The sequence below is a fragment of the Ictidomys tridecemlineatus genome, chromosome 11 (genome assembly GCF_052094955.1).
Source record: "Ictidomys tridecemlineatus isolate mIctTri1 chromosome 11, mIctTri1.hap1, whole genome shotgun sequence".
Taxonomy (NCBI): domain Eukaryota; kingdom Metazoa; phylum Chordata; class Mammalia; order Rodentia; family Sciuridae; genus Ictidomys; species Ictidomys tridecemlineatus.
Window position 1 is genome coordinate 61192430 of NC_135487.1, and position 23721 is coordinate 61216150.

General features: G+C 33.8%; 2 protein-coding genes across 3 annotated transcripts in view; one reads left to right on the forward strand and one right to left on the reverse strand.

Annotated features, from left to right (window-relative positions):
- Window positions 1–23721, reverse strand: part of Pigk (phosphatidylinositol glycan anchor biosynthesis class K) — a 137395-nt gene that overhangs the window by 105388 nt on the left and 8286 nt on the right. Inside the window, exon 3 of one of the 2 annotated variants that reach the window (XM_005330689.5) lies at window positions 21442–21533. The exons of the other annotated variant lie outside the window; for it this stretch is intronic. Within the exon in view, the coding sequence (XP_005330746.2) occupies window positions 21442–21533 (92 nt within the window). The remainder of the gene's footprint in view (window positions 1–21441; window positions 21534–23721) is intronic. 2 annotated transcript variants of the gene reach the window in all.
- Miga1 (mitoguardin 1) overlaps window positions 758–23721 on the forward strand; it is a 574792-nt gene continuing 551828 nt past the window's right edge. Inside the window, exon 1 of the mRNA XM_078026540.1 lies at window positions 758–764. The gene's annotated coding sequence lies outside the window, so the exon portion shown is untranslated. The remainder of the gene's footprint in view (window positions 765–23721) is intronic.

Here is a 23721-nt window from a genome sequence, read left to right on the forward strand (position 1 = left end):
GAAAAGTTGGGCAAAAGGTTAGAATGCATAAGCAAGCAGGAGTTTCCATCCTCTTCAAGCCAATTTTATCAAAAGAAATAAAGAAGGACATTTCATACTGCTTAAGGGAACCAGACATCAACAAGACATTACAATTATAACTATACATGCCCCAAACAATGAAGCATATACATTCATCAAACAAACTCTTCTCAATTTCAAGAGTCAAACAGACCACAACACAATAATTCTGGGTGACTTTAACACACCTCTTTCACCACTGGATAGATCTTTCAAAGGAAAGATAAACAAAGAAACTATATAACTCAATAATACAATCAATAACTTACACTTAACTAACACATATAGAATATTTCATCCATCAATGAGTGAATACACTTTCTTCTCAGCAGCACACAGATCCTTCTCTAAAACATACCATATATTATGCCACAAAGCAACTCTTAACAAACACAAAAAAGTAGAGATACTACCCTGCACTCTATCAGATCATAATGGAATGAAATTAGAAATCAATGATAAAATAAAAAACTACTGCAACACCTGGAGACTAAATAATATGATACTGAGTGAACAATGGATTGCAAAGGACATCAAGGAGGAGATTAAAAACTTCTTAAAGGTAAATGAGAACAATGATACAACATATCAAAACTTCAGGGATACTATGAAGGCATTACTAAGTGGAAAGTCCATTATATGGAGTTCATTCCTTAAAAGAGAAAAAGTCAACAAATAAATGACCTAACATTACATCTCAAAGCTCTAGAAAAAGAAGAATAAGCAAACATAGTAGTAGAAGATAGGAAATAATTAAAATCAGAGCTAAAATTAATGAAATTGAAACAAAAGAAACAATTGAAAAAACTGACAAAACAAAATGTTGGTTCTTTGAAAAACTAAATAAAATTGATAAATCCATAGCCATGATAATGAAGAGAAGAAGAGAGAAAACTCAAATTACTAAAATCCATAGTGAAAAAGGAAATATCACAACACTAAAGAAATACAGAAGATAATTAGAAATTATTTTGAAAATTTGTACTCCAATAAAATAGAAAATATCAAAGGCGGGGCTGGGATTGTGGCTCAGCGGTAGAGTGCTCGCCTAGCACGTGCAAGGCTCTGGGTTTGATCCTCAGTACCACATAAAAATAAAATAAAGACATTGTGTCCAACTACAACTAAAAAAATTGAAGAAATTTTAAAAAAAGAAAATATCAAAGGCATTGACAATTTCTACAGTCATATGATTTACCCAGAATGAATCAGGACAATATACACAAGTTAAACAGATCAATTTCAAGCAATGGAATAGAAAACACCATCAAAAGCCTACCAATCAGGAAAAGCCCAGCACTAGACAGATCTATAGCTAAGTTCTATAACACTATCAAAGAAGAACTAATAACAATACTTCTCAAATTTTCCATGAAATATAAAAAGAGGGAACACTTCCAAACTCATTCTATGAGGCCAATATCACCCTGATTCCAAAACCAGGTAAAGACACATCAAAGAAAGAAAACTTTAGACCAATATCTCCAATGAACATAGATGCAAACATTCTCAATAAAATTCTGGAAAACTGAATACAAAAACATATTAGAAAGATAGTGCACTACGATCAAGTGGGGTTCATCCAAGGGATGCAAAGTTAGTTCAACATACGGAAATCAATATGTGTAATTCATCACATCAATAGACTTAAAGAATCATGTAATCATCTCAATAGATGCAGAAAAAAAAATTGACAAAATACAGCACCCCTTCATGTTCAAAACACCAGAAAAACTAGAGATAACAGAAACATATCTCAACATTGTAAGTCATCTATACTAAGCCCAAGGCCAACATTATTCTAAATGGAGAAAAACAGCCATTTCTATTTAACATAGTCCTTAAAACTCTAGCCAGAGCAATTAGACAAAGAAATTAAAGGGATATAGATAGGAAAAGAAGAACTCAAAGTATCACTATTTACTGATGACATGATTCTATACTTAGAGGATTCAAAAAATTCCACCAGAAAACTTCTAGAACAAAAAACAAATTCAGCAAAGTAGCAGGATATAAAATCAATACCCATAAATCAAATGCATTTCTGTACATCAGTAAAAAATCCTCTGAAAGAGAAACAGCCACATCAATGTTTATAGCAGCACAATTCACAAAAGCTAAATTGTGGAACCACCCTACATATCCTTCAATAGATGAATGGGTACAGAAACTGTGGTATATATACACAATGGAATATTACTCAGCATTAAAAGAGAATAAAATCATGGCATTTGCAGGTAAATGGATGGAGTTGGGAAATATCATGCTAAGTGAAGTAAGCCAATCCCAAAAAACCAAAGGTGGAATTTTTCTCTGATAAGTGGATGCTGATCCATGGCGGGGGTGGAGGTGGTTGTAGCATGGGAGGAATGAAGGAACTTTGGATAGGGCAAAGGGAAGGGAGGGGAAGGAAGAGGGTGTGGGGGTACGAAAGATGGTAGAATGAGATGGACATCATTACCTTAAGTACAAATGGTGTCACTTTACTCTGTGTACAACCAGAGAAATGAAAAACTGTGCTCAATGTGACTAAAATGAAATGCATTCTGCTGTCATGTATAATAAATTAGAACAAATTAATTAATTTAAAAAATAATAATAATTTAATGTTTGGACTTTGAGGTACAACTTAATAGAAAAAGCTTTTAAAAAATGGGCATTGTACTTCCCATGCAGAATATGAAGAATATACACTTTAACTTAGTCAATATGTTTTAAAGATAGAGATATTTTGTTACCTTTACTATAATAACTCTTATAAAATTCTGGCAATTTTTAATTTTTTTGCTTTGTTTTATTTTTTGTTTTTGCAGTACTAAGGATTGAACCCGGGTGCTTTACAACTGAGCTACATTTCTAGTCCTTTTTTATTTTTTATTTTGAGACAGGGTCTCACTAAGTTGCTAAAGCTGGCCTCAAATTTGTCATCCTCCTGCCCCAACCTCCTGAATAGGTGGGATTACAGGTGTGTACCACTACACTCAGCTTTTGTTATTTTTTGTACTGGAAATTACTCACTATCTGTTATCTTTGTTTTAGTATAATTCTCCTCTCTTCTCAATTCCTTTTTAAAAAAAAAAAAAAAAAAAAAAAGTGGGATTCTGCTAGTGAATTATACAGACCCAATGTTTTACATGCCTTGTGAGCTGTGCAATTTAATATCTGGAGACTTGATAATTTGTTTTATTATGTAATTGATAAATCATCATGTGCACTAATGTTAGTTAAATCATATATTTATACTGTCTTGTAATGTGTGGTTATGGTTCTGTGGGAAAAATAATTTGTCAGTGTTCACCAGCTTATAAAACGCAATATGAAAGCTAAACATAAATATTGAAATTTTTTAAAAATCTAAACTATTTTCTTGAGTAAATACATATATAAAACATATCACATGTAAGTATTTATCAGTATAAAAAGTTGACATTTGAACATCTATTTTTGTTAAGCATAATAATTAGAAGTAGGCTACATCCAAGAAATTAGGTTGGATTTATTTGCCTGAAAACAAACTCTAAAATATATTTGTAGAGAATGTTCCCTAAAAATATCTTATCTGATGGTCATTTGCTTCTTTTCTTTAGAACACCAGTATGGTTGAGCAAAATTGACAGTTCAGGTGAATTAAGTTCTAAATAATATAGACTTTACTTTCTAAATATCATTTCTAAATTTTATGAAACGAATATATTTTTAGAAATTAATATAATTTTTAAAATAAGTTAATGGATGAGTGTAGTGCATTTTAATGAATTAAGTAACTTCCAACTCATGCTCGGGCTAAATTCTTGGAAACTATTAATATAAAACTCTGTGAAATATCTTCTCTTCAAAGAAATCAAATTACATTCATAAATGTTAATTTCACTTATGCTCTCAATACTCTTAAAAGTGTCAGATATAATAATGAGAAAGAACATTCTATCAATTCTCCATTAAATGTCCTCAAAACTTACTTAAAAATGTGTTATTATCACCACTTTCCATGGTGAAATGTCAAATTGGGTAAGACTTATTCTGAAGTCACTCCCACTGCCATCACCCAAGCACTAAATTCCTTTTTGGGGGGCTATAATTTACTCTCCTAACTCTTTCTCTAACTCTTTCATGTATCCCCACTACAGTTAAAATTACACACACGGGCAAATGTGTTATAAATAGCAAAGATTCTCAACAGGGACAGCTGTCCAGGACTTACTTTCTCTTTCAAGTCAAAGGCTGTAATTAATTGACAGCGAAGTACCGTGCATTGGTGTGTACACGCATGCATATGTCTGTGTGTATGCAGGAGACAGTGGGGGTGCAAGGAAAACAGAGAGAGAGAGAGGGGGGGGGGGAGAGAGATCCTCCTAAGCTATTCTATTCAGTTCTTCAGGAGACAACTAGAGGAATAAGACTTACATTGGATAGGCAGAATACCCACTTCAGCTTAAAACATTCACGGCCCACTATTGTTGGTAGTCTATATGATAACTCTAAAGAAAAAGTTTTCAGAGTTCCTAAAAGGAACAAGCCCAGTTAAAAGAATCATCACACTCAGAGAGGCCCAAAGATATATTTCTCCTAAAGTATTTTATCATTTATTTATCCCAGCCCAGTTACAGTTATTTAATTTACACAACTTTACCAAAAGCATTTCCTTTGGAAATGTCTTTATCACATTTCCAAAGGAACAAAGTCAGAAGTCAAAAGAAAACAAACGTCAAATTCTAATGAAAAGGACTTTGTAACCTCTTTACTATACCTTAATATGTATTCTAGTTAGGCTCTTTCAATTGCAAGGAATTACTAAAACTAGTTCAAGTAAGAAGGATAACTATCATCTAGGCTCAGTGGTGCAGGTATGTAATTCTAACTACTTGAGAGGTCGAGGCAAAAAGATCACAAATTCGAGGCCAGTCTTGACAACTTAGCAAGACCCTGTCTCAAATTTTTTCAAAAAAATATTAAAAGGGCTAGGGATATATCCCAGTTTATAGTAAAGCATACCTCTGGCTTCCATCCCCGTTGCTGCAATTAAAAAGAAGTAGTATAGCTATTTAAAAGACACATAATTTTTACAGTTTTGTGAAAATTCAAGAATGAGGCTTGGGCTGAGATGTAGCTCAGTGGTAGAGTACTTGCCCAGTACCTGTAAGGTCCTAGGTTTAATCCCCAGCACTAGGGAAAGGAAAAAAAGAATAGAAAAGAGGGCATCAAACATTCAAAAGTAGTGTTAGACATAAACATTCCATAGTCTATGAAACATTATAGACTTCAAGGTTTTTCCACTAATATGACTTATTTACTATTTCTCCATTCACAACTAATAGGCCTATATTCTGTCTCATCTATACACAAGTAACTCATCACTGAAAATGACTCAATTTATAAACCTCCACCACTTTATGACCTTTTTTATATTAAGAATCTTATAGTAATAAACTAATATTTCGCATCACTAAATTAATGCCCAAATAGTAAATGCTAGGCCTATGTAATCAAAGTAATTAGAATATGAGACAGGCCGATTCAAAAAACTATAATAAAGTAAGGAGAAAAGAAGCTGGAAATTACTGTTGAGTCAGCCAACCAACAATATTAACCCTATTTAGACACTTTTCTGTCTCCCATCTTATACATAAGAGAACTAAGGCTGTGAGAGATGAATTTGTCCAAGATGAAAAAACTCTTTTTTTTTTTTTTTTTTTTTGCTGTCTCAGGCCATTTTCAAATTTACTGAACAGCTGGTGATACAGTAAGAAGTAAAACATGTAAGTATGAACCTCAGGCACAGCAAAGAATTGCTTTATGTGATAGCAGGTAGAATTCTGAGTGACAATAAAGCTCTTTCTCTCGACTGTTTTGGATTAATCTGACCTTTCTGACTTCTCACTCTCTACAGGCTGTGCTAACTGCCAAATTTTGATATCACCCCAGTGAGAAACTAGAGAATTTTTAAAAAGTAAACTGTAAGCTACTCACTAATATTTTTATCTCATGTATCCTTTGTGTTGCTTCTCTGTTAGTTTGATAACAACCTGAAGCAAAAGCCACTTAAGTCATCATTTTTGCCCATCTCTTTCTGGTTTGGCCTAGCTCAAAAACAGAACAATTACTTAAAGTCTCTGACACGAAAACCTATACTCTTAAACACTATGTTAACTCCCTCCTATCTAAGTTGTGGTATCCTTAAGTTTACATAATCCTTGAAAGCTCCTGAATTTTAAACTGGGTTATAGTTTATTTTTTTAAAAAAATCATTAAAGAAAGTTATTTAACAAGGGCATTACAAATACTTAGGAAAGTGAGTTACTGCATGTTCTAACCTAAATACTGGATGTCAAATGCCAATAGGTTTACTTTATGGGGGAATACCACAGTGAAAATAAAAATAATTTGCTCAGCTATCCTCAAGCTGAAATAAATGGGTAGCTCTACAGAAAACTTTTTAAAGAGAAAGCTATGAAGACAGGCTATCGTAATTTCAGTAAAGTGATTAGACTATTATTAATAGCAATAAATCAAGAATATTATCATATGAACAGCAACTTCATAAGTGATATCAACATTTATTTTTATTTTAACTTAATTGCTTTCACTTATCCTTTATTTTTATTATTTCATTTATTTATACTGAATTGGGCAACATAGTATAATATCATTGCTACACTCATTCTAGTATTAGATCTGCTACTATGCCATTTTTGACCCTAAACATCACCTTATTTCTCAAGTACACATTTTCTCATGCGTAAAATAATGGATTTTTGAGCTATTGATTTTGAAGTTTTGAAGACAATTTTTATGCAAAATTTTTCACATTTGACCTTTAAGTTTAAAAAAAAATTTTTTACAGGTACAAAGATGTGAAAGGAAGAAAACTATCATTGTTTACACATTTCATAGCTATCAAAAATGAATTTATAGTAATTTAAAGTAATTAGGCTCAATAAGTTGCTAGAACAATGTTAACTGCATGCATAGCAACAGAAGTTAGAAAATGTATTGTGGGTATTCGGAGAAAGGTATTATTTACAATATTAACAACAACAAAAAAGATAACTAAAAAAATTCTACGAAGGTTTATGGGAAAAAAATTAAAAATTTCAAAACTTTATTGGATACTATAAAAGACATAATTAAATGGAGGTATATTTTATTCATAAATGAAAAGATTTAATACCCAAGGAAGCCCCTTCTCTCTAAATTCATATATAAACCCATGACAATACAAATCAAAATCCCAACAGGGTTTTTTAAGAACCTGGCATGCTGATTCTAAAATTAATGTGGAAGCGCTGGGGGTACAGCTTAATGGTAGAATGTTTACCTAGGAATTAGGGTTCCATCTCCAGCACCTCCCCCCCCAAAAAAAAAAAACTTAATGCAGAAGAACAAGACCCAAGAAAATTCCATTGGTAAAAATAAAGTCAAGAAAATTAGGTAACCAGGTATGAAAATAGTGTAGCATTTCTCTATTCTTCAACCCAAGACCTTCTTATCTATTTACTAATAAATAAAATTTCTTCTATGCTCCATAAAACTCCTTCAAGTTCTTCTTAAGTCTTATAAATTGTTGCTACTTATAAACTAAATAAAAGAGCTTAAAGGTAGTAGCCAAAATGTTCTTTTATTTTGTCACTATTCTCCTTAAAGCACATTTCCATTTTCAAACCATACCAAATGTTTCCCTACCCAAGATATACACTTCTCCACCCAGAACATCATGTGAAGTGTCAGACCGATCATCTGCCAACATGAGACTAAAAGGACAGATTGTTCAGAATATATAAGAATCCATATTCAAACACTATTATTTGTATTTTTAAGGAGTATATGAGAAAAAACTGTTGGTAAGTGACAGGAGACAAGAGAAAGAACATTCAAAGGCATGACTTAAAACTATTTGACAATATTAGTATGTTGCAAATTATTTTCAAAATATATTCATACAGCTCCAGTCCTTTTGTTCATTATAAATGAGGCAAAAACATAAATATATGATTATCAATATATTTGAAAACTATAAAAATAGCTATAGAATAAAATTTTTAGGCTACATATAAATTATTTTAAAATTCTACAAACTAATTGTGATAAGTTGAAAAATCAGTCAATTCAAATCCTCTGAAAGAGAAATTAGGAAAACCATCCCATTTACAATAGCCTTAAAAAAATAAAATACTTAGGAATCAACAAAAGAGGTAAAAGACCTCTACAATGAAAACTACAGAATGCTAAAGAAATAAATTAAAGAAGACCTTAGAAGATGGAAAGAAAGATCTGCCTTGTTCTTGGGTAGGCAGAATTAACATTGTCAAAATGACCATACTACCAAAAGTACTATACAGATTTAATGCAACCCCAATCAAAATCCTACTGACATTCCTCATAGAAATAGAAAAGGCAATTCATGAAATTCATCTGGAAAAATAAGAGACCCAGAATAGCCGAAGCAATCCTTAGGAAGAAGAGTGAAGCAGGAGGCATTACTATACCAAACATTAAACTATACTACAGAGCAACACTAACAAAAAACAGTATGGTGTTGGCACCAAAATAGACATGTAGACCAATGGTACAGAATAGAAGACACAGAGACAAACCCACATAAATACAGTTATTTCATATTAGACAAAGGCACCAAAAACATATATTGGAGAAAAAATAGCCTCTTCAACAAATGGTGCTGAGAAAACTGGAAATCCATATGCAACAAAATGAAATTAAACCCCTATCTCTCACTATGCACAAAACTCAACTCAAAGTGGATCAAGGACCTAGGAATTGGACCAGAGACCCTGCGCCTAATAGAAGAAAAAGTAGGCCCAAACCTCCATCATGTCGGATTAGGCCCCGACTACCTTAACAAGACTCCTATAGAACAAAAAATAAAATCAAGAATCAATAAATGGGATGGACTCAAACTAAAACGTTTCTTCTCAGCAAAAGAAACAATCAGTGAGGTGAATAGAGAGGCTACAGAATGGGAGCAAATATGTGCCCCCCACACATCAGACAGAGCACTAATCTCTAGAATATATAAAGAACTCAAAAATCTTAACACCAAAAAAACAAATAACCCAGGGTTGCGGTTGTGGCTCAGCAGCAGAGCGCTTCCTAGCACATGCACAGCCCTGGGTTCAATCCTCAGCACCACATAAAAATAAATAAAATAAAGGTATGTGTCCAACTACAACTAAAAAATAAATACTAAAAAACAATAATAATAACCCAATCAATAAATGGGCCTGAACAATAAAAGGAACTGAACAGACACTTCTCAGAAGATATATACAATTAATCAACAAATATATGAAAAATGTTCAATATCTCTAGCAATTAGAGAAATGCAAACCAGCTATTAAGAATACAAACAACAACAAATCTTGGTAAGGATGTGGGGAAAAAGGCACACTCATACATTGCGATAGGACTGCAAATTGGTGTAGCCACTATGGAAAGCAGTATGGAGGTTCCTTGGAAAACTTGGAATGGAGCCACCATTTGACCCAAATATCCCATTCCTTGCTTTATACCCAAAGGACTTAAAAACAGCATACTTCAGGAACACAGCCACATCAATGTTCATAGCCGCACAATTCACAATAGCTAAATTGTGGAACCAACCTAGACGGCCTCCAGTAGATAATGGATTAAAAAAAATGTAGTATATAAACACAATGGAATATTACTCAGCATTAAAAGAGAATAAAATCATGGCATTTGCAGGTAAATGGATGGAGTTGGAAAATATTATGCTATATTATGAAGTAAGCCGATCCCCAAAAATCCAAGGTCAAATGTTTTCTTTGAGATGAGGATGCTGATTCATGATGGGGATGGAGGGAATGTCTGGGAGGAATGGAGGAACTTTAGATAGGGCAAAGCAGAGGGAGGGGAAGGAAGAAGGTATAGGGATAGGAAAGATGGTAAAATGAGATGGAAATTGTTACCCTAAGTACATGTATAAAGAAACAAATGGCATGACTGTACTTTGTGTACAACCAGAGACATGAAAAATTGTGCTCTATATGTATAATATGAATTGAAATGCATTCTGCTGTCATATATAACAAATTAGAATAAACTTTTTAAAAAAATTAGTCAATTAAAAAAATACCAGTCAGAAAATACCTCTCTATACAGATTATTTTATGAAGGTTCTACACAGTGAAACAAAATTAAGATATACAGATAGGAAAGGAGCCCAGAGAAGACTATATAAGTGCCCTAGGTAGGAAGGATAAATGGTCAAAAAAAATGTGAATTACCAAATATTATATAGTTAAAAATATCACAAGAGACCAACAAATTGAACATAGTGTGTTGGAATTACAAAGCAATAATGCTGAAGAGCTGGTTGGAAATTATGGTTTTGTTAGAAAGACAACAGAGATTCACTACAGGCTCTTGATCGTGGGAGTAAAAGAATGAAAGCAGTGTGAGAAAGATTATAACAGCTGTGTGTAGGATGAGTTGGAAGGGAAAAGACACTAGAGGAAGGAATAAACAGCTATAAAAGCTGCTGAAATACAAAAGCAGCTTTTATAGCTGTTTAGGTTGAATATCCCTATCTGAAATACTTGGGCCCAGGGATACTCAACCTGGACTCATTGTATGTATATATAATGAGCTATCTTGGAGAGGAGAAAGAGTCTAAACTCCCAAAATTATTTATGTTTCATATACACCTTACACACATCACCTGCATTTTGTGTTTGAATTTTGACTGCAACCTATTGTAACATAGACTTAGGCTCTTCACTTTTGCTTACAAATGTTCAATGGGTGGCTAAAAGCAAGATTAAAGGATTGGTATCTCTCCCTCCACTTTTCATCCTCCTCCTTTGGTCTGAGTCACCCTGGATTCCAGGAATGAGGTTGGATGGATATACATCTTGTGAGGAGTCAAAGCTACTCCCCAGGCAACAGCAACTTTCTTATTGTGGGTAAGTACCCACCTGTTCTATCTGAGACAATGATGAATCCGACCACATGTGATCAAGATCACTAGCGTTGGCACATGTGAAAAGCGTCCAGCTATGAAAAACTCCCAACTCTTGCCCTCATTATCCTTTCCACAAAACCTCAGTCATCATTAGCCACTGGAAGGCAGAACTAAGAACATGGGCATTTTGTCTTCCCAGTGTAGCTACACTAATTCAAGTTCCTTTCATGCTCTTCACCATCACCTTCTCTGGATTGTGAGGCCAGTGGCAGGACGTAAATTGTTAGATGTCCTGAGAGTTGGTCTCTGACTTAGGACTCCAGTAACATTATCATGTGAGGTCAGATGTGGAATTTTCCTCTTTGAAGTATCAATGCTCAAAAAATTTCAGAATTTGGAACATTTCAGATTTTCAGATTAGGGATGTTCATCCTGTACTATAGCCACAAAGCATGCTGAACTGCAGCATGAAGTACATACGCATGAAATAATGAAGATTTATACAACAGTAAAAACTATGAAAAAATAAGAAAATTAGGGAGGAATTCCTCATATTTACTTAATTAATATTAACTATTTTCACAACCCCCAGTTACTATATCCAACATGTAGATATGCCTTTTAGAATTTAATTAGGTATCTTTTTAAATTTGTTTTTATTAGTTATTCATGATAGTATTCATGATAGAATGTATATTGACATATTATACATATATGAAGTATAATTTCCCATTCTTCTGGTTGTACATGATATGGAATTACACTGGACATGTATTCATATATGCATATAGGAAAATAATGCCCAATTCATTCTACTACCTTTCGTATTCCCATTCCTCCTCCCTTCCCTTCATTCCCCTTTCTCTAATTCAACTTTGGATTAATTAGGTATTTAAATCCTGAATATGTTTAATTATACTAATATCTATAGATTGTCATAAAAATGAAATAATGTATATTAAAAGAATTCTGTAATTGTGAATGTTCTATAAATATTAATTACTATAATTTCTTAAGGAAGAGATATGTGATTATAATAGAAATGTTCTGTCTATAAAGTTAGATCTGTATTCAAATTCTCACTCTAGTTTTTTCTCAATGCTATTGAGAGGTAACATAGATATGAGTGGTGCAAACATGAAGTTAAAGGAATAATTCTATCAACTAGGCCCACTACGATGAACCTGCATACTCTCTTCTAAAAAGCAATTTACCTGCAGCCCTACCTAGCTTAAGCCCATAGGATATGTTACATTCCTCAGTAAACAACCTGTTATCTGCAGGAGAAATGCAGCCTGAAAGCCTCTTCCCTACCAATAAGAACACAAATTACCTGTCCATCCCCCATTCCCCCATACACCCCCAGCTGTGACCTTTATACAGAGCAGATTCCAAAACCCAAAAAAGATAATTAGGAAAAAAGTCCCCTAATCATAAAATTGGTTAAGAAAAAGTTTCAATTAGAACAGTCAGAGTGAGCTAGTGACCCAGAATTGCCTTGGATCTTTAGCATACACAGTGAGGACTTGAAAAGTCTGACACAATCCTACTATTAGTCAAAAGTCAAGAGGTAGACCTGGGTTGAATTCTTTGGAAACTTCCCAGGGACCCCCAATAAAACTGGTAGCCAAGAGGGACATGCCATCCTTCTCCTCTCTAGGACCCACTCTCTCCCTTAAGCGTGTCCCCCTTTTTCCACTTTATTATTCCTTCTCATAATTCATGTCCACTACTCTGGGCAACATGTCTTAAATCTTTCTGGTATGACTGCAAGAACCAGTAACCAAAGACCAACACAGCTACCTCAGCTTAGCAGCAGGCCCTTGCTCTGTAACATATATTTAATGAATCTTAAGCAAGTCATTTAATCATCCTAAGCCACCATTTTTTTTCAATATCTACATTGGGAAAAGGCTATTATAAAGATTTCAAAGAATACACTAAATAATTCATTATAAAATCTCTGACATCGTCTCTGAATTATGGTGGGTAGTAAATGTGTATTGCAGGAAATGGGAAGGAAGCCAGAATTAGAGATCCGTTTTGACTGTCCTTATTGGAGAGAAAGCCACAAGCATTTACTAACATCCATAATAGCAATGCCCTTCTCCACGCTATTATAATAAGAAATTACATGCTGGGCTCAGTGGTGCACACCCTGTAATCCCAGCAACTTGGGAGACTGAGGCAGGAGGATTCTAAGTTCAAAGCCAGCCTCCGCAAATTAGTGAAGTCCTGAGCAACTTCATGAGACCCTGTCTCAAAATAAAATTTTAAAAAGGTCTGAGGATATAGCTCAGTGGTTTAGCACCCTGAGGTTTAATCCCTGGTACCAGAAAGAAAAAAAGAAAAAAAAAGAAAGAAATCATACTATAAGAGTGCTAAAATATCTTATTAATGCTGTACCTTAGAAAAGGCCAAATCCACTGCAGCTAAAGAACAACAGTCAGTTCATATTGCCAGTATGATTTAAAAATCAGCAATAATAATAGGCAAATAGTGATTTTTTTTTCTTTTTCAACTTACAGAAACATTACTAGAAATCACTAGATTGTCTACATAGCTCCTACACTTATGAAAAATGTTAAATGGGACAAGGAATGAAAAGGAAAAAGTGCATCCAGTGGAAACTTAAGTGGCAGCAAGGTAGGGAATAAATAAGGTTGAAGTTAACTTGCTTAGGCAAGACTCTTATGTACTTCTATCTGGTAAAAGAAACCAGTTTGAAATGTCCTAGTGAAACTGTCCTTCCCATGGATTCCTAAAATAAGAGTTATAGAATAGTTTATGAAATTGACTACAGAGCACTTTTAGCTCTGCAGGATTTGAGAAACATAAGAACATAAACAGTATTGATAAATGTTTCCTTTCCAGTCTAGACTAATGAGGTTCCAATTAGCTAAGAGTCTCTAGCACACTATGCATTCATTCACTAAATTCTGCACAATATAGCAAAGAATGCATTCTAAGGAATGTAAACACTGTATTACATTCTGTCTTGAAGAAAACAGATCGACATATTTAAGAAAATGCCATTTATATATATATAAATGAAAAATTACTTATGCAAGAAGGACCAAGAAAGTTTTAGGAAATGCATGGATTGAATACAGACATCAGAAAACCAGAAAAGAGAGAAGAAGGAAAAAATTGTAGGTGAAAGACCAGTTAAGGCAATTAAATAGGCTAATACAAGCACTGACAAGTAGGAATTGGCTGAAGCCTAGGCAATTGAAATGATCTGAGTGTTAGATTTGGAATGAGATTGTAAAAATATTTTGGGGTAGCAGGAAAAAAATTTAAACCTATTCTGTAAAGACTAATAGTTTCAAAATAAAGGGAAATGAAGAATTAAAGGTTTAAATTAGGAAAATTAGTCTTATATAATCATTTAAGTATGAAATATGGGAAAAAATAGTGTTAGGTAGGTTAAGAAAAGCTATCAGAGTTAATGATAGAAATAGACAAGTGATAAATAATAAATGAATAAACAGTGATAATTATATAAACTTATATCCCCCAACTCACAGTAGAGCTAAATCATGTTTTCAGAAAAATTATGAAAAATTATGTACATATTTTACTCCATGAACTTAAATTTCATTCCCTAAGCTGTTAAAAAAGTTTTTAAAATCTCTCTGAACCTACTACTAAAATGCATTTATTTCCCAGAGTAAACATGATATGGGCACTATAAATCTGTTCCCTAAGCCAGCCTTAAAGCTCATGTCCCTTTCAGAGCATGAGCACCTTAATTCTAGAGTTAAAGATATGTATATTTTTCATATAACACAGCCCTACTCATAAGTAAACCACTTTATCCAGTGCTCAAAATAAAAATAGTAATCTATTCAAACACTGGAGGAAAAACTGGCTGTTATACTTTATAAAACACAATACTTATACTATAATTTATCTGCTATTTAAAAAGTTTTTCTGAGGTATTTTGGCTCAATTTTTGCTTCACATACAGATTTTAGAACCTATTCCCTGCTTAACGCCCTTTTTCTCTTATCTTAATCATAGTAAGCACACTTGAGGTAGCTAAACCAGGATTTCAGTCAATACAATTATTTGAGAGCAGAAAAATTGCCTAAATACAATGAAACATTTCAGGAAGCTAAAATCAGACAAATAAAAACAAAATCTCCAAGCACTGGGTATGGTTACAGAAAACAAATGTGGGCACCATGTGGAAGACACAACTCCTGCATGGAACTTAGATATTATTATAGTCAAGCTATAAAGTACTGATGAGGGTTTTACAAGTGGGTATTTTCACTTACCCACAGAACTTTTGTTAGGCAGCTAGACAGACTTGAGCAAGGGAGGTAGGGAAAGGAAATTCAGGCTCCACCCCATGGCACTCAGCTTGCCATTACACTGCCCAAGGACCAGCTCCTTACAGTCAGATAGCTCCCTGACCATCTGAAGAAAATGGATATACTCTAACCTTGGGAAACTGCCAATATGGCCAAGTTCAGGAGCAGGCACATTAAACTTAGGTAGGAAGGCTATAATCATCCCAAATAAATAATCTTTGGGATGGGAAGAGCCCAAGAAGGCCATAAAAGCCCATAACTCAAAACATAGGAAGCTACCCCTCTCATAAAACTGCCTACCTCATGCTCTCTGGAGCATACTTCTTTTTGGCTAAATAAACCCTTTGCTTTTTCTATTTGTGTCTCTCAACAGAAACCTTTCTTTTGGGAAGATAAGAACCATGGGATTCATTGCCCAACGACACTATTAATATCTCTTTTCCCTGAGTAAATATTTTCAAATAATAATGTAAAATTCTGGCATCATATTTATTAATGTCTTTTTTATCTTTTAGTTAGAGTTGGACACAATACCTTTATTTTATTTTTATGTGGCACTGAGGTTCAAACCCAGTGCCTCACATGTGCGAGGCGAGTGTTCCAGTACTGAGCCACAACCCCAGCCCTTTATTAATGTCATTAAAATCAGACAAACATTTTCTGAAAACCAAACTAATATAAGTATTTTTAATTTTAAAATGAAACCTTGTGTTTGCTATGTATAAGTGATAAAATGTTTCAAAGTCATATATTTTTTATGCAACTTCTGTTGAGCACTTACCTGTGTATCAGACCCTATAGTAGATGCTAGAAATACAAAATGAAATAAAACACAATCCTTGGAGACTGCAAGTGTAGCCTGTCTAGTGTGTCCAAGGCCCTGAGTCTGATCTCTAACACAGAGGAAAAGAAACACAATTCTTGTTCCCTTCAGAGTTTACAACCTAATGAGGAAGACATAAAATACTTAGAATACCCATGTTAAACATTTACACCTGTAGAAGCAAATAAGGGAGTCAGGAAATGCTTTTATAAGAGTCACAAATTGTATGAGTAAAGTAAATTTAGCAGATCAGGTAAAAATTAAAGCTGTTGTCTGTCAAAAGCCATCCATGGGTTGCATGTGGGTCACTGCACATGGATGCCTCATGGATAGAGACATCTGGTGTCTGGGAATGGACAGTGGACATTTCCTCTAGACAACTGCCCAGGGACAGTGTAAATCTCTTTCCACTCTGCCTTGGTCCACACAGCACCTGAGACAGGTGTGACTTGCCAAGATGTCAATCAACCTGCTGACTGCAAAAGAGATCAGGGCGCAAGATTCTGCCCTTGAAACCTTATCCCTGCCTTTGATGTTCCCCCTTAAATAAACCACCAGAAGCGTTTTCTCTTTGTCTAGTTCAAGAACAGGCGTGGACTAGATCAATTAGGGGCTTCGCTGTCTGTAAATATATTTCTGAGTGTGTTTTATTTTTTGTTAATTATTTGAGATATAAGGTTTATAGTGGCTTGGACTCCTTTGGGAAGAAGAAGCCCGCAATGATATGCTGGTCATCAATCTCCAAATAGTGCTCCCCAAATCTGGTTGTTCATCAGAACCAAACATCAAGCTTTGTATGGGCCACACTGATAATTTAATGGATTAGAATCTCTCAAATCTCCAGGGGGTGCTAAGAACTTTGTATTTTCAATATGCACCACAAGTGATTCAGAATTAAAACAGGTTGGTGATTCCATTCCCAATTTTCCAAGAAATCTCCATACTTCTTCTCATATTGGCTGCACCAATTTGCAGTCCACCAGCAGTGTATGAGTGAGTGTCTTTCTCCCCACATCCTCGCCAACACTTATTGTTGTTTGTCTTCATAATAGCTGCCATTCTGACTGGAGTGAGATGATAGAGTAGTTTTGATTTGCATTTCTCTGATTGCTAGAGATGATGAGCATTTTTTCATATATTTGTTGATTGATTGTATATCCTCTTCTGAGAAGTGTCTGTTCAGGTCCTTGGCCCATTTATAGATTTGTTTTTTTGGTGTTTAACTTTTTGAGTTCTTTATATACCCTAGAGATTAGTGCTCTAAATATTTGCTCCCAAGATGTAGGTTCTCTATTCACCTCGCAGATTGTTTCTTTTGCTGAGAAGAAACTTTTTAGTTTGAGTCCATCCCATTTATTGATTCTTGATTTTAATTCTTATGCCACAGGAGTCTTATTAAGGACCTAATGTGGGGCCTAATCCCACATTATGGAGATTAGGGCCTACTTTTTCTTCTATTCGATGCAGGGTCTCTGGTTTTATTCCTAAGTCCCTGATCCATTTTGAGTTTTGTGCATGGTGAGAGATTGAGGTTTAATTTCATTTTGTTGCATATGGATTTCCAGTTTTCCTAGCACCATTTGTTGAAGAAGCTGTCTTTTCTCCAATGCATGTTTTTGGCACCTTTGTCTAATATAATTGTAGCTTTGTGGTTAGTCTCTGTGTCCTCTATTCTGTACCATTGGTCTATCAGTCTGTTTTGCTGCCAATACCATGCTGTTTTTGTTATTACTACTGCTCTGTAGTATGGTTTAAGGTCTGGTATAGTGATGCCACCTGCTTCACTCTTCGTGCTAAGGACTGCTTTAGCTATTCTGGGTCTCTTATTTTTCCAGATGAATTTCATGATTGCTTTTTCTATTTCTATGAGGAATGTCATTGGAATTTTGATCGGAATTGCATTAAATCTGTATAGTGCTTTTGGAAGTATGGTCATCTCCCCGGTCTATATCCAAAGGACTTAAAAATAGCATACTACAGGGACACAGCCACATCAATGTTTATATCAGCACAATTCACAATAGCTAAACTGTGGAACCCACCTGGATGCCCATCAACAGATGAATGGATTTTAAAATGTGGCATATATACACAATGGAATATTACTCAGCATTAAAAGAGAATAAAATTGGCATTTGCAGGTAAATGGATGGAGTTAGAGAAGATGATGCTAAGTCAAGTTAGTCAAACCAAAAAAAAAAAAATGCTGAATGTTTTCTTTGATATAAGGAGGCTAACTCATAGTGGGGTAGGGAGGGGGAGCATGTGAGGATTAGATGAATTCTAGATAGGGCAGAGGAGTTGGAGGGGAAGGGAGGTGGCATGGGGTTATTAATGATGGTGGAATGTGATGATCATCATCATCCAAAATACAGGTATGAAGACACGAATTGGTGTGAATATACTTTGTATACAACTGGAGATAGGAAAAATTGTGCTCTATATGTGTAATAAGAATGCATTCCCTTGTCATATATAAATAAAAAATAAAAATAAAACAGCTTGGGATAGCCATGAACTACAGATAATTATTCAGGCATGAGAAAGAACTTAGCGTGGCAGAAATATGTGAAATACAAACAGAAGACTAGAGAGAAATCAGAACAAGAGTAGGTATATAACCTCTGTAGTCTTTCAAATAGGACCTATAGAATTGGTGCAAACTCTCAAAGCAAATGACAATCATCTATGTCATGCATTTTAGTAAATTATTTATAACATGAACAAATTTCTTAATTAAACCATATGGAAAATCTAAATACAAACACTTTACATCTCAAGACAAAGACAAACTGCTCCTTTAAAAACGAACCAGAACACTACTCATCACAATTTTTATTAATATAGTAACTAATCATTTCCCTCAGAATAATTTCTGGTATTAGAACAGAAGTTATGACAATACCATTTTAACTTGAAATGCTGTATAACATAAAATGAATTCATGTATTTTGAAATTCAAGTTTTAAATGTAAAAACTGTCCTTAATGATACTATATTTTCAAATGGTTATTTCATAAAAATTTGTTACTTTATGACCAACACTTAATTATTATTTTTACATTCATTCCAGGTAGGAGTTAGATCACAGTTACCAATGACAGGAACAATTACCATAACAGGCCAAAAGCAAAACAGAATATTTTATATTGACTTCATTTTGTTTGTTTGATACCAAGGATTGAACCCAGGGTCACTAAACCACTGAAACACATCCCCAGCCCTTTTTATATTTTTTTATTTTTGAGACAGAGTCTCACTAAGTGGCTAAATTGCTTAGGCTGGTTTTGAACTTGGAATCTTCCTGTCTCAGCCTCTCAGTGGTTAGGAATTGCAGGTGTACACCACAACACCTGGCTCTATTGACTTCTATTTATTAAATAAAAAGTAGTTTAAATTCCCAATTTACCTCCAGAACAAACACTTCATAAACAGAGATATAGACAAGCAATCACCTGGCACAGAATTAAGTCTTTAAAGAAAATTCTTCAGAAGCCTAGGGACAAACCTACCCTGAATAAAATACAAAATACATTCTATTGCTATTTTCTATTTTTAAAAATATCTTCCAAATCTTATTCTGTTGAAATGTATCCTAATAATTAATTCCCAGAACAGCTGAAAATTTGTTTACCCAAGTAAAAATTACAGTTGTTCCACTACTATCACTCATAGTGATTCCCCAGAGGAATAAATATGGCAGAGAAGCAACAGCAGTTAAAAATCAAAGGCCTAGAGTTGAGATTGTGGCTCAGGGATAGAGCACTTGCCTATCATGTGTAAGGCACTGGGTTCGATTCTCAGTACCACATAAAATAAATAAATAAATAAATAAAGGCATTGTATCCATCTACAACTAAAAATTAAAAAAAAAAGGACTAGGACTGGGATTGTGGCTCAGTGGTGGAGCACTTGTCTAGCATATGTGAGGCATTGGGTTCAATCCTCAGCAGCACATAAAAATAAATAAAGATATAAAAAAAATCAAAGGACTAAGCATATAGACCTATTAGAAGAACCAATTGACAAATGACAAGAATTATACCTGTATATGTTATACAACAAATCAATCTCTTTCTCAGACTTAATTTAATATAATTTTTAAAAGTTTTAATTTTTTAAGTTTCCAAACTTAAGACTAGTTGCCTTAACTTCCAGATGAATCACAAGAATCAAATTATAGTTTTGTTGGTTTCTCAGGATTAAATGATCTGTTTACACAGAATGTAGTATAGCTTCATCTCCTGAGTCATATACTGCTTGCCTTCTGCTCCAGCAGCATTTTATTCATACCTCCACTTTTTTTTAATAGCAAGAACTTGAATTCTGCAAAGAAGGAACTATCAGCACCAGGTAAAAGATGAGAAAATAGGCTTAGTATGTGAAGTGATGTAATCAAAATCATCTTAAGCCAGATTTCAAACTCAATCTCACTACAAAAGCTCTTTCTACAAAGGTACTAAATAAATCAAATAAATAACTCAATTGACTACAGTTTCTTGGTATTACTGCTTTGTTACTATCAAAAACAAATTTACCAAAGGTAAACCAAATGCAGAGGACATGATCCCGGTGGAGGTATGGGGTACTGCCTAGTACCTGAACTCCCTCCCTGTAACTAGGAAATGCCCCCACTTTATTAATCTTCATAGAAGAGACAGCCCATAAAAACCAATAATGCCACATACTCCTACCAGTTACTCTTCTTATCTTACCCAGTAAAATCTGGAGATAGCACAAAGTTGGAACAGTAAAGGTTGGATTCTGGTAGAAGGAGGCAGCATCAACATTAAGTTTCCAAAGGCAAAAGGAGCAGCCATGCTGTAGTCAATTCTAGCCTTCCTCAATTTGCAGCCACACTGTTTGTCACCAGACTGGTTTTATGTCAAGATTTCTAGCTATGTCTTTTCTGCTATCTAGTCTTTCTTATTTCTGACTTTTTAAGGTTACGGCTTCCCAGGAACTGAACTAATCAATATATTATCAACAGTCCCTTTTCTCCTAAATCAGTCAGAATTGCCCTGTTACCTGCAATTAAAAATCCTAAGCATTTAGTAAATATATAACACTAAATAATTGTACTTTATCTAGTTTTTAAGCTGTATTTTGATTGTTCTTTTATGTAATATGTCATTAATATCTTAAGTAACATCTGCTTTACACATAAAGGTTTGTTCTAACAAGAACAAAAACAATTCAAATAAGGTTTCTTTACCTCTTTCAAAAGAAATACAAAGTATAGTAACAAGTCATCTAAGGGTTATCTTCACTGAAGTTCAAAATTAAGTAAGACTTCTTACCTGTCAGGAATACCTAGCCTCTTGACACTTCTGTAAACAGAAAGAGTATTTGCAACATGTCGATAATTAAACCAGAATCGGGATGTACACACCTAAAGTATTAAAACAAATATATGATTTTTATGAGTCGAAGTAAGCCTTGGATTTACAGAATTATTTTTCTTTAGGTATGACATAGAAATGCCTGAAGAAGAATGTCAGGATTAGAAACAAGAAACAGTCAATAAATCATTTCTCTAAAGACAGGCCTTTCACACCATAACAAATACAAAAAGACCATTCAGTTTAAGAGGAAAAAATCTTCAAGGAATTTAATCAAATATTGAACCAACATAGTAACTCTCAATTTCTGCAATTCTATAAGATCCCTATTTGTAAAAGATTAAATTGTTTAGAATCAAAGAAAATGCCCTTAACCTCTTCACAGAATAGAGAAAATTAGCTACTTTAGGTTAAATAATATTTGTTTCACTCTTGATTGCTTCCTTGTGAGACATTGAGGATAAGACTAAAACATACTACACAAAGCAGTTTAAAATATACATAAGAAAATACATAATAAGCCCAATGAACTACTAGAAAATCAGAAATAATTCAACACTTAAAAAAAAGATTAACTAAAAATGATATCAGTGGTTCTAGCAAAATCGTACACTATAACTCAAGAGTTAGTGTCTTAAGAATCCATTATATAGGAGGTAAACAGAGACTAGGGTCAGTTAATAGTGTATCTAAGTGAGCACACTCCTTCTTGTGCTTATACTACATATAATGACAATTTTGAGAATAAGATAAAAGTTCTTGCCTCTGCAAATAAAAAGGAACTATATGATATCTTTTAATTAAAGTGAATTTTCATCCTAGAATCCAATAAAGAAAAGACAACAATTTTTGATCACATAAAAATATAAAACTCCATATGTCAAAAATATCATTAAAATCCTAGCAAATGAAAAACTCAAAAATATAATTTTCGCAATTATAATTTATTAAGAAAAAATGAACAAACTAATTTTCAAAAAGAGGAAAGGATAAGAACAAGCATTTCATATCAAAAGCATTAAAAATGGACAATGAAATTCAAACTTGCTCACTGGATTTCAGCCATTCTTTAAAAAAAAATCAGATTGATAAATATCAAAAACTCTTCTAATGAATATCATTGTCAAGGATGTGAGGAAATAAGTACTCAGAGCTAACTAATGGATATGTAAAAATTAATATAAACCTTTTAAGAAGGTAATCTGTAATATGCATCAAGTTTGAAAATGTACATATCTTTTCATTTAGCTCATGCAAGTATATAAAAATATGTACTGAAGGCTTTTCACTATAACATTGCCTGTACTAGCAAAACTAAAAACCAAAGAGCTGGAAAACAAATTACTGTCCAAAGAAAGCTAGTAAAAAAGATCCACAGGTTCCCTTATTGAAGCAGAAAAAATATATAAAACAATTTACATCTGAATTAATCATAATAGAAACCAATATTTTCATTGCATTTTATGCATACACAAAAGCTTTTTGCATCTATTATACTGTCTAATAAGCATAAACCTAAAAAAACTACCCTCTTTTTCACATCCAATTTATTAGACAGAAAATTAAGATGGGAAAATGGAAAGGACCAGGAAAATACTAACTAATATAAATTGTCAAATAGTCACTGAATGGAATTTTTTTTAAAAGCAAGGGCATATGGTAAAGTCATTTAGAAGACCAATAGTTTTTTATAAAGAGAGGACAGATGGGCACGGTGCAGTTCAGAAGGCTGAAGCAGGAGGCTCACAAGTTCAAAGTCAGCCTTAGCAATTTAGTGAGACCCTAAGCAATTTAACAACATCCTGGGTCAAATTAAAAATTTTTAAAAAGGGCTAGGGATGTGGCTCAGTGGTTAAGCACCCCTGGGTTCAAGCCCCTATATCCAAAATAAAAGAGAGGGAGAGAGAAAGAAAGAAGTGTAGATGCAAACATGATTATACACACTGGAAATTTCTGAAAGGATATACAAGAAACAATTTATAGTGATTACCACTAGAAAATAAAGAGGGTCAAAAGGGGTGAAATAATTTTTCAGTTTATACCTTTTCTCACTATACTTTCTTCCCATGAATATGGATTATCTTTACAATACTTTTTAAACAGAGTCAAAAATGTTTATGCAAAACAAATTAGAAACCAAAATGAAATCCAACTTTCCTTCTATCTCCCTCTTGTGGCAAAAGTTCCTCAGTTATTTTACAAGAGTAAAATCTGATCATTGAGCCAATACTAACTTCC